The sequence below is a fragment of the Diabrotica undecimpunctata genome, chromosome 1, assembly GCF_040954645.1.
Source record: "Diabrotica undecimpunctata isolate CICGRU chromosome 1, icDiaUnde3, whole genome shotgun sequence".
Lineage (NCBI taxonomy): Eukaryota > Metazoa > Arthropoda > Insecta > Coleoptera > Chrysomelidae > Diabrotica > Diabrotica undecimpunctata.
The window spans coordinates 170,761,986-170,782,775 of record NC_092803.1 but is presented as its reverse complement, the minus strand read 5'-3'; the positions used below and the strand labels follow the sequence as shown (position 1 = coordinate 170,782,775).

Genomic DNA, 20,790 nt, shown 5'->3' with positions numbered 1-20,790 from the left:
CACAAAACATAAAAATGAGAAAAAGCGTAAATTTGACTTCGAAAACATAAAAATTTTAAAAACCGAGCAAAACAAAAAAAGAAGGGGGAGATATACGAATTAATAGAAATAAAAAGACATACCAACGCAATCAATGACAAAAAAGATACACATAACCTAAATAAAATATATTTTAATCTGATTTAAATAATAATAAATATAACACCATAAAAGACTCTTTAAAGTCATAACATATCTCCACTTAACCTTTTCCGAAAACACCAACGAGACGCCCATATAAAAGTAATTATATATTAATGACAGTAAACCATGAGATATCAGATAAAAATTTTTACTTCTCTCAATACATTAATGCCAGTGTCCCGTTTTACGTTTTGGTAAGTTTTTTTTATATATTTTACAATAACTTTTTGTTCCTAATCTTGTACATTTTAGAATCTTGACAAAGGCAAGGGTTTCCTGCCAAAAACGTTGATTCCATGGCACAATAAAATCTAGTTCCAAATTTAGTAATACTTACTTATAATATTTTATATTATATATATATATATATATATATATATATATATATATATATATATATATATATATATATATATATATATATATATATATACATTATATTTCATGTTGGAAATGATAAGGGGCTTTATACCCAACGCCACTTTAATTTTTTCGTGCACAAAGAGTACAGGCATTTACCATGGAAATATGGACGGATTTAGTTTTAAAGAACAGTTTGAATAAAATTTTTTTAAAAAATTAGAGCAACCACACGTAATAGTGCTGGATATTGCATATTATCAATCAAAAGTAGAAAAAAAAAAATTCGTTCAAGCAGCTGGACAAAAAAAAGCACTAAAGGCGTGGTTAACAAAAAAAATGATGACATATTGTTATAAGTCGATTTACTAAAGAAGTGCAAAGCCTACAAAGTTCAAAAGAAGTTTGTACTTGAAGTACTTTCGCCGTACCATTGCCACTCCAAAGCAATTGAGTTGGTGTGGAGTAGTGTAAAAAATTGCATAACAAGTATGCATCCAAAACGACAGGTAACGTTCTTAGTTTATGGACAGAATCGCATGAAAATGGTAAAATTGTATTAGACACAGTGAAGATCTAATCGTTCAGTATTTTAACACTGAGAAAGTTGTGGATGCGGTACAACCTCTAATTATTTGCATCTATAATTCAGATAGTAACGACTTTAATATAATCCAGTCGTCAGAGACGAAAATGCCACTCAACCTTTAAAAATCATATGAACAAGCTGAACTTTGCCAAAAATATTAATTTTGGGACCCCAAAAAAGATGCAAAAAAGTTTACCACTTTTACCTCCGGGCTTGCTCCTAAAACCGCCCTCATAGGAAGCTAAAAATTTACCAAGAATCCGTACGCCATAGAAAAAATGTTTTAACTAAAAAATATAGCTGAGATAATTTTAAACAAATGTGTTTAATAGCACTTTTTGTGTAGAGTAAACCGTTCTCTCACAAACAACGATTGAAGCGACCGTTGATTTTAAATTTCAGTTACGCGCGCGAAATCAATGTTCAATACAATCTGTAACGGCTTAACGGTAAAAACTTGATATTATTTGATTTAAGTGTTCTATAGACAAAGATCAAGATGCGTTTTAAAGGTAAAAAGTTCAGCTTTCGTATGCAATTTTTGTATTTTGCCGCAAGTAAACTCATATTTTATAAAGATATTAAATAAATAAACCTGGATTGACTTTTGCCATTTTTTATGATTCTCATTAGATCAATACAATCTATCCCTTTTATTGACTGGCCACTATAAAGTTTCGACTACCAGAGCCTAAACTTCAAAGCCTGTAGCATAAAATTTTAGTTTTGAGTTTTGGCAACAAATCTGAGGCATTGGAAATATACTTAAAAAATGCAGGATTTAAACTTTCATATAACAAACAATCTAGAAAGTTTAATTTTTTTGAAGTTATACTTCTATACGCGCGCTCCACGTTGGAAATTGGTATGGGAGTGAATCTGTGAAATTATTACATATGTAAGATAATGAGTAAGAGAGAGACAGAAGATATATTTTCTCTCTCTTCCTCTCTCGAATATAAAAATGTTCCTTTTGTATCTATATTTAATAATGTATATAATATTAATATACATATAATATTACATATATAATAAAATATTTATTAATATTATTATTTATGTGATATGTTTTGTATTATTTATTAAATATTGATAATTATATTAGTCTTTTGTATTTCAAAATAATAATCTCAATAAATCACTGTATGACCCAGAACTGTCAATTTTGAAATACGATTGTGTCATGTCCTCGGTAGTATAGTAGTCAGTATCCCAGCCTGTCACGCGAGAGACCGGGGTTCGATTCCCAGTCGGGGAGGACCTTTTTAATTAATATTATTACATGGTAAATTAAACACATGCGTAAGTAGAAAAATTATGTATATTATTGTCATTTTTAAATACTTATGAATATTGCGTTTTAATTTGTATTGTATTATTATATTGAATTATGTTGCAGTGTATTATATTGTATCTTTATATTAATAACAAAATAAATAATGAATTTTACTGCAGAGTATGTGTAAAAAAATTTTTGCATTCAACTCTTTTCATACATATATAAAAATAAAAATATACATTTTCATCAAAATATTGATTCAATCCTTCATTTACTATACTCCTATTACAGGTCAAATGTTGTTTATTAATTGTTAGTAAGTTGGTAATTATGTTTCTCTTTCTGCTATGTCTTACCTATAGCATTACATATGTAATGATTGTGCAGATTGACTCCCAAATAAATTTGTAACGGCGAATGCGTGTATAGAAGTGTAACTTCTACCGGCATTCCCACTGGACTGCCACACCCGTTTTTTTAATTAAACTAGTACGTTTTTTAAAAAAACTTTTGCTATAAACTATAACCAAAACCGTCTTCTTGTAGGCACTTCTCATGATGTGCGAATGTTTGAAATGTAAAGCATTCAATTTTGCGTTTTTTATTCATATTTCACATGCCTCAACTCAAAATTGAAATTTCATGTCGTATGTTTTAAAGATTAATATCTAAAAATGGAAATTTTACTACGAATGTTCAATGAAGGTGATACATTTTATTGATCTGACGAGAATTGTAAAAAATGGCAAAAATCGCGCTTTGTTTATTTATTTAACACCTTTATAAAAACTCAGTTTATTCCCGGCAAAATACAAAAATCTGCATACGAAAGCTGCACTTTTTACCTTTAAAACGCATCTTGATTTTTGTCGATGAGACACTAGGATCAAAAGATATCGAATTTTTAGCGTCGAGCTAATGCAATTAATGAACATTGGTTTCGCGCACGTAACTGACATTCAAAATCGACGGTAGCGTTGTTTTTGAGAGAGCAATTCATTCTACACAAAAAGTGCTAATATCATTTTTGTTTAAAATTATCTCAGCTACATTTTCTATTTGAAACATTTTTTTCTACGCGCACATATTTTTGGTAAATCGATTTTTTTGCGTTTTTACCCCCCTATGAGAGGGGTTTTAGGGGGAAGCCCGAGATGGTAAAATTTTTTTGCATCTTTTTTGGGGTATCAAAATTAATATTAAGCAAAAATTATACTCCGCAAAATTCAGCTTGTTCCTATGATTTTATCAGATATTAAATAAAAATATTTTCACTGGATGACGTTATACAGTAAATAATAGGTATTATTATTTACTTTAGACCAATGTACAAATGCAAACATTATTTAATATTTTTAATTAGTACATATTTAGCATGTTAAGTAGTTTAAATGTTTTTAATAAAAAAGTGTTAGGTACCTAAATTTGGATAAATTTATTTGACTCTCATGGACAAGTATAGTATCCTACTCGCATATAATGACTATTCTTCACTCAGATGATGTAATATTATTGTAAACCTTATCTTCGTAAATAATAACTACCATTATGCTTGTTGAATAATACTCCAGTAAACTAAATGATTACAATTTTAAAAATATCATTATTGCGTATATAAAATTATATATTAATTTTATTTGCCTTTATATAGAACAAAATGCAACTTTCTTATTGAACGTAAAATAAAGTAAATTAAATAATTTACTTTTTAAGTGACGTGGAATTAAATTTTAACGTAACAACTTTTTGAGTCCCACTGATCATCGCTTAATTCCAAACCGGCCATCGTACAATCAAAATGTGTATTTATTTAAACAAAAAATTAGAAACAGTTAATAAAACTTCCAATGTTACTACCAGTGGTCATCACAAGAGGTACCTTTAAGAAAAATATCTATATTACTACATTCAGCCCTAGTTAACTCTAAATTGTTGTTTGATTCCGTCAATTTTTATTCAGGGTCAGATATATTTCAGTATACTAACATACTATATAGGATTGCTGTGGAATTTTAGGACCCACGCGTAGAACCCATCATAATTTAACTAAACGTTCCACAATTTATCTGCCGTTTCTACCATTTACTAAAGCTATACGTGGTTGCCTTTACGAAACTTGCACGGATAATTAGAATAAAGCAATAAAACGTTTATTGGCAAAAGGGTTAATAAAGCTCGAAGGTGTCGTTTATATTTGCAATCTGATAAAGTTCAAATTAGGAAGGATAATTAAAATTTAGAGCTACAAACGGTTATTTGAATTATTCAGACAATCTTTATAGCCCACAAAGAAACTGTATCATTTTTAGATAAAAATCATTACATCTTACAGTAAGAAATTACTTTGTTCCGACAGTGTATTTACTATTGACAGAGCCTGAAATTTCTATAAGTAATAAAAAAGGATTACTTGTCGTATAAAAATCAAATATTTGAACATTATCAGGGGGACTATGTAATGATTTGAACTGGCTCAACTGATTTTACAAAGAAAATTTTGTGTTAGGAAGGGACCTAGAAAAATGAGAGGTATCTCGATTAACTAATTACCTAAAAGGTTTACACCGTGGTTTTCTTGAATAACTTGCAAAATGGGTTGTTGGTCAAGACAATTCAAGTACCCAATGTTCCTACAGGGGTCAACTTGGTGTATCCATTAAAACAACACAAAGAAGGATACCTCGTTAACAAACCGGGATTCAGCTGGATACCAAGTAGCACCCTACTGCAAGGGCCTCATGTCCAGAGTTACAGAAGAAGAATATAATGAAGGAAAAGTCGAAAATAAAACATCAGAAAAAGCAGATTTCGAAAGCAGCAACCCGCTTCTAGGATTAGTATAGCACTAGTGCACTTATCTATCTATAGGGGAAGATCTCCAAGCCGTTGGGTAGATCTAACAAAACTATTGATTAACCAAGGGTTACATGAAGCCGAGCAACTAGCCCAGGACAGGAAAGAATGGAAGGAAATCGTGAAAAAAACTGTAAAGGCCTGATGGTGTCACCACATCCCAAAAGGGATTAGGACTGAGGAGGAGGAGGAGTGTACTTATTTTTCCCAGAGAAAATATCAGTTTTTAAGGCGGATAAATCAGTTTTGTGGTCAACGGCATATATATGTGAAAGTCAAGGGAAAATCGCTGCATTAAAGAGTAACATGAACATTCCGAGAATAAAAATGGTGAGGCATCCAAAGATTTCGAACCGCTTACCGGCAGACCTTAGATGGCCAAGGGTGTTAAAATTGCCACAAAAAAAGTTGTTACACCGAGGTTACATCAACCTTTTGTGTTTAATCTTTTTACTGACGAAAGAAAGAAGAAAATTTAAGAATATCTTCAATGGAATCTACAAAAACGTCACAAAGTGAATAAAAGAAGCAAAGAAAATTTGAATGGGAAAACAGTGCTAATAGCTTGAACAGCTACGAAATAAGCATAATCTTTTTAACGCACATAAGAAAGTGAAAGATTTAACAGAACCTAGAAACAAAAAAGCATCAGTTGGGTATCTTAAATATAAATGATAACAGACGAACAATGAACCCCGACCAAATATAAAGAATATGAATTTTGTTATGTTATTTGTTTATATACAGAATTATTTAACGATAACAGTAACAACAAGTCAGGAAGACTCGCCAATGGAAAACCTATTAGAGATCAATCATACAAGACACTCAGCTTCTAAAGTTTCTGTTTAAGATAAAGTATATACTGAGATGTTTATTGCTTAAATTACTAGTTGATTACAATATTAGGTTCTTAACAACATTCTTAAATCAGATATACTGCTCAGGAATGTTTCCAAGTGACTGGTTCCATTCTATTTTTATAATAAAGTCCAATTAGTTTAATGAGCCATTTACTAAAGGTAATTAAAATAATCATAAAGCAACGTACACACGCAATATGCAATCACTATGTAGTAAAGGGACAGTATTGTTTCCGTTTGGGTTTTGGTACTAAAGACTCACTGTGCTCACTGTACTGCTTTAAAAATGTAGGCATCAATCTTTGGATGTACACTTCTGTTTCATTGGCTATAATGAAGCTTTTGATCTGGTGAGACATACTGCCCTTATAAACTTGTTTTGCGAACTGAGGTTGCACCAAAGTGTCAATAAATTCATCTTCGGCAAGCATTTATAATAGGATAACCAAAAGCATTCCTATCCAAAGGTGTTAGACAAGGCTGCTTTTTCCTCTCTCTTTTCAACTCTCTTTTTATGTACTTAGGGAACATATTTTAAAATGCTGTCGAGAAAATTCACGGAGGCATAAAGATGACGGGAGGTTCATAAATATTATTAGATTCTGTAATAAGGTGATACAGTTACCCTAGCCAGTAGTCAAGAGGGACTTCAATATTTATTGATGCAGTAATAAGGGACCACAATGCTTTTGTGTTGAACATAACCACAGGAAAAAAAACAGTAGTCATTTCCCAGTATATTTAACTTACAACAAATACACTAAGCAGAAAAGTATCTAGTATGTTGGATAACGTCCAGAAAATGACAAATACAGTTAAAAAATTAATAAACCCGGTCTTCGTCATACGCTATATGTGCAATCCAGAAAAGGGATAGATAGAGACGGTGTGAAAAGAACAATAAGATCTGTGGAAGAACCACAACATCCATAATCAGGATGCATATGTCAATATGTACAGATTGGAAGGAAGTAACCTTGTTGTATAGAAACTGAAGTTTTAGATGTTAGAAATCCATAACATATTTGAAATATAAGTAATGCGCAGGACGCTCAGAATATCATAGACATTTCCAACGAAGCCATTCTAGGAAGAATAGATATAAATAGAGAAATATTGAAAATTGCAAAAGGACTAATTTTGGTTTTGAGGAAAACCATTGTTTTGACGACAATTTTACAAGATCACACTTGCCATTGTCAAGTAAGGTAGTAACGCTGTTTGCTAGTGCTTGAAGTAAAACTCAAACAAATAAAAAAATTACTTCAACCACCAGCAGGAAGCATTACAACTACCTTGCTTGACAATGGCAAGCGTCTTTGTCGAAGAAAAATGTGATATATATTTGAGAGGAAGCCGAAGTTCGAAAATTTTCGTGGGAAAAAACAGTCCTGATGCCTTCTTCTGAACTTACCATATCTAATAATTTTGAACAAAGGCAATTCTTTTGTATATATCTGTATATAACAAAGCGAAGATATGGAATGTATACGAGAAATGTAGGAGTACAACTAAAATTAGATGCACGTGGATGTGTTGGATGATTAAGATGTTGATAGGTAACTTCTGGATTACGGACTAAAATAACTGTTCAATATTAGGATCTTTTGGAGATGGAAAAGTTTGTGTTTGAGGTTTCCTAGTATAGAAATAAGAGTGGTCACATGAATAAAATAATTAATAACATACTCATTTTGGATTGGATAGTAGTTTGAAGCTAGAAAATACCGATTTGTATGAGTTCGCAGTGATTAATTGAGTGAATAACGATTTGTCTGAGTCAGCACCAGTTATTATCTGCTTCTATAGTAATGGAAAGACATAATAAATGTATACATACTTTGTAAAGAGACTCATAGTAACTGACATTAAACTCAAGCGGTCAATAACATAAATTATCCATACAAGCAGTATGTACAAAGAGCAGCTTTGTATAAGACAAAATTTAACGGATACGTTTTATGAAGATACAATAAAAAATATAGCATAAATCGTAAGACATACCAAAAGTAATCAAAAGAAAATATTTGTATTGATATCTTTCTACACCTATTTTAAGAAAAAAATTTTATATTTTTTTAATACTTGTTATTTTTAAAAGTGTGTAAAAACAACAGTGTATTGTATATGAAACGTCAAAACTTAAGTTTCTTAGCTTACAATGTAAACCCACGATCTGAAGAGTCAATATATTAAAAGAACACAGTTGTCTACAACATCTTGTGGATATACAACATCGTATTGTTTGTATGAGGAATATCAGGATTTATTTGGAAAACAAAAATAACTTTTACGACGTTTCACTACATAAATAAGTCGTACTGCGTAATGTCGCAACAATAAAATCCTGAATTTGCTCATAGATTTTTATGTTACATACATCTACTATAACAAATATTTCAGTAAAATTTACGAGTACTGGAAAACTAAAATAAATACCTTCATTTGATATTGTTCAGTTAGATACTATAATATTACTATATTTTTTTTTTCTTTATATTTTATTGATTTTTCATATTTATTTGATGTAGTGTATTGCATAATGATGGGAATAAAACTTAGTAAAATAAGCATATCATAGCACCGTACGAGTGAAGCTGTGGAATGCTATGACGGAGATAAACAGAAAACAGAATAGAAAGTAATTTATAAGTATCACAAAATCTTGTGTAAAGAGGTCTAGAAAGGCAGTAAGACTTTAAGCAAAATTGTAGATCTTCTTTACAATAAATAATCACCTAAACCAGGGAGATTTCCTGTCTCCACTTCTCTTTATTATCGATTTGGAGAACATTATACGAAAAACAAACACAGAAAATCTCGTAGTAGATAGGTAGGTACTATAGGACACTTTGACCTTTAACTTCTGACGTCACCAACGCGCTGCGCCGCGAACGATGTTAAAATAGATTATGCGATTATTATTTAATAATATGAATATATTATTCAATAATATAAGTAGATGAAACGCTAAATGCATCTCTATATATTCTGAACACCATTAGAGGCGCTCTAAACAAGATTAGAGACGAACTGAACACCAGCGGAGGTTGTTGTTTTCGACATTTAGACGCATACAATAACAAAAGCGACGCACTAGATGGGAAAATCAACACTAGATGGGAAAATCGACGCGGTAAATATTAAAATGTGTTAAAACTACAAGAAAATTGTCAAATACGACAAAAATCTAAGAGAAACGCGATAAAAATCTTCAAAAAATGTTAAAAATTACCTCTTATAATGTTGAGATCGTCTCAACTTTATAAGAGGTAATTTTAGATCTGAAATCTAAGATCTGAACAACATAAGTTTCTTATGTTGTTCAGATCATCTCTGATATTATTTAGAGCGCCTCTGATGGTTTTCAGATCGTCTTTGATGTTATTCAGAGCGACTCTGAAGATGTTCATAATATATAAAGAGAGATGCATTTACCGTTTTATCCCCTTATATTATTTAATCTATTAATACGTAATCTATTTCAACACAGCTCAGCGCGTCGGTAACGTCAGAGGTCAAAAGTCAAAGTGTCCTATAGTGGCTACCTATCTACTTCTCGTCTTTAGATGACTGAAAAATACAACTATTAGGGTCAATAAAGACTTTATTAAACTGGAAAAGGCTGCAAAACAAATTGGCCTCCGACTCCAATACAACTTTGAAAGGGTTCACCAGTTTAAGTATTCGGGAGCTTTGATCACACCTAACAACAATTGTACACAAGGGATTAACAACAGAGTATAAGGTGGAAATCACTGCAGGTTTGTACAGCAAAAAATAATGAAACCCGCAGTAAAAAAAAAAGAATTTACCAATTATTCGTAAGGCCCAGAATAACGTATGCATGTAAAACATGAACGATAATAACACAAAATGAAAACCGATTAGTCACAGAAAGAAGAATTCTTAAAAAAATAACTGGACCAGTACAGGATTTAACAAGACAGCAATACAGAGTGAGAACTAACATATAATTGGAAGAATTATATAACCAGCCAGACATAGTAAAAATAATAAATGCAGAAACATTAAAATCATGAAGGCAATATCAAGACACTAGATCAGTCTGCGGTAAAGCTCGTTTGGGAATAGAACCCAAAATGAAAGCGACAGCTAGGGAGATCAAGGATACGATGGAGAGATACTATTGCAGTAGATTGTAATGCAAGACAGAAGATGAAGTGTATTGCATACCTATATAAAAAATCGTAGTAACTTTTAGTTAGATAGATCACACAAAACACGATATTAACTGGACAATTTTTTAAGCAGCTGCCCCAACATAACTTTCTCAGATTTCGTGAGATCTTTCTAAAAAAAAATGTTAGAAAAGATGTTGTGAAAATAAGTTTAAACAATTTTAATGGGTGGATATATTGGATAAACAAATTCATACTGTATATGATTTTTAGCCATGATGATGTTTTAGTATTAAAACATCTTAAATTCTGGTAAATACCGAAATAACAAAATATAGAGGCGTAGATATAACTTTGAACTACAGAATATCAAATATATAAGTATACAGTTTAGTGGAAAAGATATTGCCACCAGAATCGACAAGCTAGTCCCTTGCTTCTAGAACCCAAGCAAGGAACTGAGCAGAATGACGCAAAAATCTTGAAAAAAAAGTAGAGGTCTTTTAAGGGCTGTATCAACGTGATGATGATAATGATGAACCACATCGAGTAATTACACTTGAGTTTTGATCTTTTGATTTTCAATCCAGTCGAACGTACAAAATAAATAAATAAAAACTGCATTTAAAACATAACTTGCGATTGGCACAACTTTTATTTAAGGGAAACTTCAACCACTAAGCGTTAGCATCAATAATACGCATCAATACTTAAAACAATAAAAGAAACTTACAGTAAAAAGAGGAAAGAGAAGGCAGCCTTCATACTACTAAATGCAACAAGTTATTTAGCAACTACATCGATAAAATGTGGTAAAAAATCTGGTTACCAATAATGAAAGAAGATATTCCGAGTAAAAGTATACTAACACTAACTAGTAAGTCAGCAGATCATCAATCATAACGTGGATTTTGATATCATCCTGAGGGTACAAAAACATCCCTCAAAAGTTTCAGCTTCAAAAGTCTAAAAATGTCTGTTATAAAAAAATAATGATTACTCCAATGTTCTGTTACTAAGATTTTTGTGATTCAACGTTTAAATTGATTTTATGTTAAACGTTTAAAGTGTTTTTCACTTTAATTCAATATTGAGTAACATTACACAGTATTGAAAACTAAAGTTACCATGATCGGTTATAATGAGTCACTAGATGGTTTTAAGGATACTTTGACACTTTTAAGTCTAAAAATTTAAAGTGTATGTATCAGACTCCCAGAATCAATTAAAAAGGACAAAATCAGATCAGAAAGTTAACCAAATCAAATATTAATAGTCTTCCTTTCGTTCCTGTTGCCTACTCATTTACATCCATTTTTAAAAATAAAGAGGGCCAAACGCATATTAAATTCAACAAACCCTTGGAGACCCAATATTTGAATTATGAAAATGTCAAGGAGAAAGATCCTTAAATCAGGGGATTAAAGATATAAGCCAAAGGTAAAGCTAAAAATTATTGTTTTTGACAATATTAAGACCAAACGAATTATGTTTGGCATTTCATTTTGTGGTGGTTAAGAATGTTTAATCTGATTAATAATTTTATAAAGGAAGTAATCGCTTTATCAATGTAAGAATATTATTATAATATAATACCATTTAAAAAATGTACAGTGAGCGTCTGAAGTATCTCCACATATATTTGCTGAAATAAGAAAATTAAATTATTAAAGTTTTAAGATAATTAAGCTAAGGCACGTTTATAGTTCTGTCGTACTTCAGTGACTCGACGTTGTCATTCAAGAAACTGCACTGATACAACTTTTGTAAAATTATTTTAAATGGGATAATTTGTCAACTAATACCATGATTTAAAAGGTCTTTCCAGTTATTTCCATCGACACCTATATGATTATTAGTTTCATTCCAAAAATATACAGCACCTTATTTTCTGGACAATAAAACTTGAAATAATACCTTTTTTGGTAACTAAATTAAGTTAACTGCTCATACTTTTTGATGTAATTCAATGACGTTCTCATTAAAAATGGTGGTCCAGTAGAATGTTGTATTGTAAAAAATGGTGTATTACTTACGATCTATTTAAAAGTATTTTATAAATGATTACATCACTATATAACATCGAAAACTGTGAACAAGTACCTCAGTGTAGGCAACCAAAAAAAAAATACTTATTTAAGTTTTATACATGAGAATGCATCAATTGTTATAGACCACGACTATAAGACAAAAATAAATGATTTTATGCATTAATTAATGAATTTTTGAAACCAGCAAAGCTGTATGAAGGGAAATGAATAGTGTTTGCAGCTTCAGACTGTTAATTATAATTTTGGTTATAACCAACAGTTATAGGTGATTTTTGATTATTTTTATTGTATTAAATCAACATTTTAAGGTAAAATCAATAAAATATTTTTAGTGTACTTATAAAAAGATTTAATTTGAGCCTCTTTATGAAATTTAAGCCAAGAGTTTATACAAAATTAATAATTGAAGGCCCAAAAATGTCAAATTTTCTAAATTTTTAGTTTTGAAATAACTTTTGTAAAAATTATTTTTATGTATAAACCAACATTTTTTAGCTCCTTTAATTATAAATAGAATGAGACTTTCTAAAATCCGATCTGTCAATTCCTTTTCGAGATACGTTTAATTGTTTATAAAAATTCTTAAAAGTTTATAAATTTTGCAGAGCCAGAACTTTTTTTATAAAAAAGATAGAGATCTAGTTCTAAACGGACTCTTCTTGGTCGATTAAATTTTTATGTAGAACTAAAAATATTTGCTTAGAAAATGTTTCAACCTCTTACTTATTGCTTTGAAGTAAGGGCAATTTTTGCGTTATAAATTAATTAAGTTACAGGGCACCCTATACATTAGACACATTTTTAACTTATTGATTCTTACAGCTGAAGTCAAGACAAAGTTTTCTGCGATTAATGGAAGTGGAGTTTAACACCTACTTTGTTTATAACAATTAAAATTTAAATTCAGCGCAATTCAATGGTTAAAAGCCTATAGTTGATGAGGATATAATTTTTATTAAAAATAAAAACACAGCTATTTATGGTAAAAAAATATAAAAAAGCTGACTGTTTTCTCGAGTAGCCAAATTGGCTCGCTGCTGGAAGAAATCTTCTCCTGTCGGCCCTCGGAAACTTCAAATCCTCATCACTAGGAAAAATTTATGATATCGCTGTTAAATATGGACCAATTTCGTTCAATTTATTAAAACTGGTAGTAACTATTAACATTTCGTTTTAAATTACTCTTAATCATTTTTATTTTAAGGACATATTTTTGAACGAGGACATCTTTTATAAGAGATGACGACATACGGCAACCTTCAACATAGAAACATATTTAAGGGAGGGAGACCCTCATAAAGAAAATATCGTTCGCTCCTTCGCGAATCAAAATACCAGTGTCAGAAATGTTTGCACCAACCACTGCCCCCACGCCAACCTCCACCAAAGCCAAGTCCCTATCGACGGTATAAATGACCCGTCCTCTATTCCCAGCACCAGCACCAGTATTGCTTTGATGTGATCAGTGGAGTAGTGCCTGGGGGCTCGAGAGACTGACACCTCGGAAGCCCTGAAGAAGACATTAGCATTCTTTTGCAAAACTTTAAAAAATAATTTAAAATATTTTAAAGTTAATTGCTCGTGAAATTTGTTCAATATAAAATTAAAACACAACTCTTCTTTCAATGAGCGGAAGTAGAGTCTCCTAAGGATTCGTTTTTGTTTATAAATAACAAATTTAAATTCATATTTACATCAATTCTCTGCTCGTTGTTTCTGTATACATATAAAAAAAAATATTAGTTTGGTTTTTATTCAAAAGCAATAATTAAAACAGAAAATAAAACATACCTGCTTATTATCTAAACAAAAACATCATTTTAACAAAAACCTTTTTTATTTTTACAAACATTAATTCTTGTGATAGTCTTCAAAGCGTTTCCCAGCACACAAACCTGACTGATCAGCACATTGGGTACAATGGTAAGTCTGGTAAGTCTTTCCTTATTTTTTTTTGCCTCACATACACCAGAGTCATTCATATTTATTCTGTAATTAACTGTTATCCCAATTTATTTTTGAGACGTACACACCTTACCATAAGTTCTTCACTCCTTCGATACTCACACTGGATTGTATTCGATAGGGAATATGACGCATCGGTGCGTCATGTGCCCCTCTACAAGACACAGCTTGACACACCGGTGCGTTACGAGCACTGAACGTCTTAAGGTCTTTTTAACAATTCATCGTCTGACTCTAACCCTTTATTATTTCCTTCTTGAGATATTCTCTTTCCAACGGTCTCTTGTACGTCACGATCCAACCAGCCGTTTTAGAGCGAAATGAGAACGGCAAAAATATTTTTAGCAAATATTTTTATTCCTACATCAAAATATAATCGGTCAAAAAGAGGATCGGTGCAGAACCAGATCTCCATCTTAAGAAAAGTTGTAGCTATGCAAAATTTATAAAAACTTATAAACTGCAAAAGTTATAAACAATTAAAGGTATTTCAAAAAAGAATTAACGGATCAGATCTTATAAAGTCTCATTCAATTTGTAATTAAAAGTTACTTAAAAAATTAAAAGTGACCAAAAATTTTGACCTTTTTGGACTTTCAGTAGTTAATTTTGCATAAACTATTGGGTCAAATTTAAGGTGTCAAATGTCAAATTTAAAATTTTTATAAGTACTTTCATAATCTTGTACTTATTTTGTCCTAAAGTGTTGATTTGGTACAATAAAAGTAATCAAAAAACGACGATTTTTGTATCTTAAAAGTGTCAACTTTGGAGTTGTAAACACTTGGAAGTTACTTAAGGCATTGCCCTTCATAACGCTGTGCTGGTTTTAAAAATTTACTAATCAATGCACATTTTTTCTCTGTAATTTGGGCTATTAACTAATTACAATCGAAATGAATATTTTGAGCTGTTTGAGATGAAACTTATGTTTGTGTAGGTGTCACTGAAAAAAATTTGAAAGAGCTTTCAAATAAAGTATTGCCTACATAAAAATAATTTTACATAATGGCATTCTCCCAATACCTCTGGCATATAAATAATTAGGTTACTAAAATGTAATAAAAACACGAGAAAAGTTGTCTTAGTTTAGCTAATTAGGGAGATTAATTTAATCGGGGAGGAGAGTTTGGACGCGCACTGTACAAAGTAATTTAAAATGTTTTTTATAGGTCTTTTTTTCCTTATTGAATACCAATTTAACTAAATATTAAAATATTAATGCATAAATAACCAATAATTTAAATATTATACCTAGAGATTTAGTTTAACAATAATTAAAAACTACATTGCAATGGCAACATTTTTCAGTTTTCATAGTGCAGCAAAACTATAAAAAACAAAGGTTGAAAATAAAAAAACAGAAAAACAATTTTTGTTCTAATATTTCTCAGAACAAGTAAAAAATGGGTCTGTCCCGGTTTAATCTAGATACTAACCGCCTTTAGACTAATAACAAATTGCCAATTGTAAAATCAATAGTAAAATTTAAATTTTGTTCCTATCAAAAAGTAATTTTTCGAGGACGCGACGAAATGTGGTGATAATAACTGAATAATAAGCACCTGCTTTTGAGCCATAGCTTGCATTTGTTGGAACATCTGTCTCTCTTCCTCTTTACCTGGAACAGACCCAACACCCAAAGCATTAGTCCTAGCTGGAGCCCCGAACGAATTTGTAAAATCTATCTTCAAGACATAGTTCACTTGTATGTATCCTTATTATGGTTTATTTTAATTTATGTATGTATGGGTCAGTTCACTATTTTGTTAAAAAAATCAATATTTTTTGATAACCTTTATTATTTTTTTACGCAGCCTAAGTAAAAAATTGTTATGTTTTAATTTTTAAAATAATTTATAGAAATAATACCAAGCCAATTAAAAAATTAAATATATATTAAGTTTGTTGGTTTTCCTAACAGAACCAATAGGAAACCGTAGTCAATAAATTAGTTGAATGTTGAAACTTTGATTTGTATGTAATATTTTTCAAGCTAAAAGACGTTTTTAAAGTTATTGCTGATATCTCCGATTTAGCTTTTGCTAAATAACTCATTTTACATAATAACAACAATAAAATAATTAATTTACCTTTAAGGGCTTTCAGATAAAAGTGGTCATTAAAAACATAAACAAAACAAAAAACCACAACCATTTTGAGAATAGTGATTTATGTATATGTGTAACAATACACATCAAAAAGAGAAGTCCCGCAAGTTTTCGTATTGGCTCCAATATTATAAAAGGCCTACACAAGCAACATACTACACCCTGAAAAAACCTTGTTTTTTTCTGATGACACGGCCCTTTTCGGTTTAGACAAGTCATGTCCAAGCAGGCCGTTATTTTCAACATTCTGCGCTATAGGATTTCAGACGATTTTCGCATAACGCTTTATGGAGAAAGACTTTATTTCCAATCCAACTAATCAGTCAAATTGTCGATATTAGGATATATAATATATAGGCGAAGAAAAAAGAAGAATAGCACATTCCCATATATTTCTCTTTCGTGGACTACGAGAAAGTCTTCGATGAAGTACATTGGCATTTACTATGGCCAACTTTTATTATAATTAACATTCCGATTCACTAAGTTAAACTACTATAACGTTATATGAAAACAGCGAAGCAATCGAGACATTGCAAAATATTTTAGATAGAAAAGGCACCAGACAAGGATGCATATTTTTTCCAAGGTTGTGGCATGTCAATTTATCTGGACTGACCAAAATTTTAGTATTTACCAAAAATATTAAGTAGACAGTTTTTATATCCCTGACTTGTCTGGGTTAGAATATTCATATGTTCCCATGAACGTGTACGGTTCTTTCTTAAACTACTTTACTCAAGTATTAATCTCACGTAATCTCTTTCAAAATTTAACTAGTGTAGTTAAATAATTAAGTTAAAGTGCTAAGATATTCTCACGGGGACCAATACTATGAATATAACCGTAGACCCATCCCATAAATTAATAAGCTTTAACCAGAAGTTATAAAAGAAAGATGAAAACACAATTTCAGTCAGTTTTTAAGTCTTCTATCAAGATGAATGTTGACGTTTGAAGTTCAAGTTTGAAGTAAGATTTGTTAATCTGTCGTTAGTTTATTCAATACATAGAAAGATTTTTTTATCCTTATAGGATCTTACCGGCGGTAATCTATTTTATTGCCGCTACACACTCTCAGACCCTTTATGTCAATATTTTTGCTAAAGAGGATAAAACATCTTCTTATCGCTTAAATCTGGAAAACCCACTTGTTTTCCCGGCATTAAAAGCCAAGAACTAATTTCTTTCTCTCTGTTTTAGCATATGTTCCCATCAGACGCCATTGACTTTATCATAATGTAAGTGCTATAAATATTTTTTTGTTATTTTTGAGTGCTGTTAATTTATCTTATTTCACCAAACCTTTTTTAAAGAAAGTGAAAACGTAATGAGACTTGTCCTAGATGAATGAGAAGGAGTCATTTCAGTAGATGGAGTCAAAATATTCAATATTCGCTTTGCTAATGACAAAAATTTTGTATAGCCCAAAGTGAGAAAGAGATTTATATTCGACAAACTAAAAAGGGTTAACGAGAGACTACAGATTAATAAAAATAAGACAAAAATATGGATTCTCGATAGAATTAACAGCAATAGAACAGCATTCATTCTAGAAGGTTCCTATAGTTTCATATATTCAAAAATAATAACATTTTTTAGACATATAACACGTGCTGATAATATAGAGAGACTGGTAGTCCAAGAAAAACCGAAGTTTGAAAAGTTAAAGACAAACTTTGTTAATGCGGTACGTGCCACCCAAAATGGGGGCAAATGAAAAGTTAGCGTAAAAAGAGCAATACTAACTATCCCTGGAAAAATCGCATCGTTAATGATCACTACGTATCCTGATAAGATACATATGAGTCCGCTAGATGCAAAACTCTGTATTTGCAAAAATTGTAAAAATTGAGTTTTAGCTGACAGTTATTTGTCACATGTTATAGCTATCTGCTGATGTAGAAATTCAGCAGCAAAGTAAGGTATTTACTAAGAAAAGGGCATTAGAAATCTTGAATCAGACGCAAAACTCTGTATTTGTCAGCCTATGCCAGTTGCATAACTGTGTAATTGCAATTGGCCAATCGCTTACATTGTTTGAGGCACATGACACGTCTCATGTGCACATGTCAATTATTCCATCATTCGCCATTACCGGTTTCACTGTTTGTTATTTGAGTACTAAAAACACCAAGTTTATTGCAAATAATTAACATTATGGATCTTCATGTACATATTAGACCTTGTGAAAAAGGAAAAGGGAGAAAACGAGTTGTACAAACAGAAAAATGGAAACGAAATGTAATGAAACTTAAGAGGTAAGAGGTGTCTACAATTAACTAGATAGGTTTGGGACTTATTGTCAATATTTTTAGGCATAAATCTAAGGATTTACCCGGTTTTCCCACCTGTAACCATACAAAGAAAGTGTATTGTTGTATAGATTTAAAGATGCGAGACATTCAGCGTTTCCATAATAATCTGTATTCAACAACTGACAAAATAAAACAAGATATTTTTTTGCTGAAATTTTGTGAAGGTCAAAAGCCCAAGAGATCAAGTACAAATCTACATGAAATTTCAATTAAATATTTTGTTCCTACAGTAGAGGGTGGACTTTTAAGAGTATGCAAGACAGCATTTCTTGAAATAACTCATTTAAGTTCTGAAAGAATAGAGCGTTTTGTAAGAACGTTTGTTATCCGGGGTGAAATACCAAAAGAGAGAAGAGGGGGAGATACAACAAAAGGTAGATTTGATCCAATAAAATTATCTATCCAAACATTTATGGGGCGTTTGAAGGGTGCAGAGAGTCATTATAATAGAGGACGATCGACTAGATTGTATTTACCATGTGATCTGAATTTTACAAAGCTTTACAGAATGTATTGTCAACGTCATCCACATCATTCCGTAAAGTTATCATATTTCCGAACATACGTTAATGAACACTACAACATATCATTCGGCACTCCCTTAGTAGATGCTTGTTCTGCGTGTCTCAGAGCGAAGGAAATTTTGAGAAAAGAAAATTCAGAAGAAGAAAAGTTAAAGGTTATAACAGAGCAGAGAGTTCATACGTTAAGAGCTAAAGCCTTTTATTCTTTGTTAAAAAATGAATTAAATCATAACATACAAATATTTTCTTTTGATTGTCAAAAAAAATCTTTCTTTGTCAAAGCTTCCCGACCAGGCGGCTTATTTCTCACGGCAAATAATTTTTTTTAATTTCACCATCGTGGCTGGAAATTCGAAATCCCATCTTTCTTCTGCAAATGTGACGTCATATGTGTGGCTGGAGTTTGAACATCCAAAAGATTAAAATGCTGTTGCCTCTGCTGTACATGGTACTCTCATAAAATTCAACTTTAAAAATCAAATCGAAAAAGTTCACCTATTTGCAGATGGATGTGGTGGACAGAACAAAAATAGCACGATGATGTCTATGATAATCTACTGGTTGGTTTATGAAGCACCTGGTCACATCAAGGAAGTGGAGTTTACGTTTCCTGTTGTTGGTCATTCTTTTTTGCCACCAGATAGGATTTTCGGTATGATAGAAAGGGAGATAAAAAAAGAAGAACGTTGTAATAAACAGAAAAGAATATGAAGACATAATTGGAAAACACTCAAAGGTGCTGAGACTTGGTAAAGACTGGCAGATATCAGACTGGAAAAAGACGAGTGACGTTGTTGTTAAAAAACCTTCCCAGTGGCATTTTAAATGTAATGCAACGAAACGATTTATATTTTCTAAGGACAAAGATTATATGGCTACGGTAAGGGGGGAAATATTTTATCGTTCTGACATAGGGTTCAGCAAGTCTATAATACGAAAAGGGAAAAAGATTTCTTTATTGAAACCAAAGTTCATTGAAAGGAGATAAATCGTCCATAGGCACTCTCCTTAGAAACCATTTTGGTGAAAATTGGAGAGACCAGCCGGATCTTAAATTTTATAAAATTATAGATACTGGCGTACAAGCAAATAATAACGAGAGTGCTGCAGAAAATGATCATATTGATGATGAAGACCCAGAGGAACTTAGAGTTTAGGAATTAATATAAATATATATATATTATAATTTGTAATACCTTTTGTACTTTGGATAAAAATAAACTTCACTAAAAGTTTACTTCCACATGCTTTCTTCCTTATTCCTAACACACTAGGTTTAGAAAACAGACTAATATAACAACCACTAATATCGTTAATGGTTGACTATTATCATGTATTTGCAAATGTTAGTTGCATAAATCTGAATTTACATAGTTCACTTGCAAAACTCAGTATTTTCAAATTTTTCTTTCTTTTCTAGCAAACCCAATAACTTTTCTAAGAAAAAAATCATTATATTTTACCTAATAAAGCATTTATCTATCACAAAAAAGTGCCATTTATTATGTCTAAGGTTTTTTGCAAAATTTATCAGTTTTTTGCAAATAACTCA

At 31.2% G+C, this 20,790-nt stretch overlaps 1 protein-coding gene across 7 annotated transcripts in view; it reads right to left on the bottom strand.

Annotated features, from left to right (window-relative positions):
- The window catches only part of brp (ELKS/RAB6-interacting/CAST family member bruchpilot), a 528,827-nt gene that overhangs the window by 217,294 nt on the left and 290,743 nt on the right, over positions 1-20,790 (bottom strand). For all 7 annotated transcript variants that reach the window (XM_072520526.1, XM_072520528.1, XM_072520527.1 and 4 more), the window contains one exon: positions 15,851-15,906. In XM_072520526.1, the coding sequence (XP_072376627.1) occupies positions 15,851-15,906 (56 nt within the window). The remainder of the gene's footprint in view (positions 1-15,850; positions 15,907-20,790) is intronic.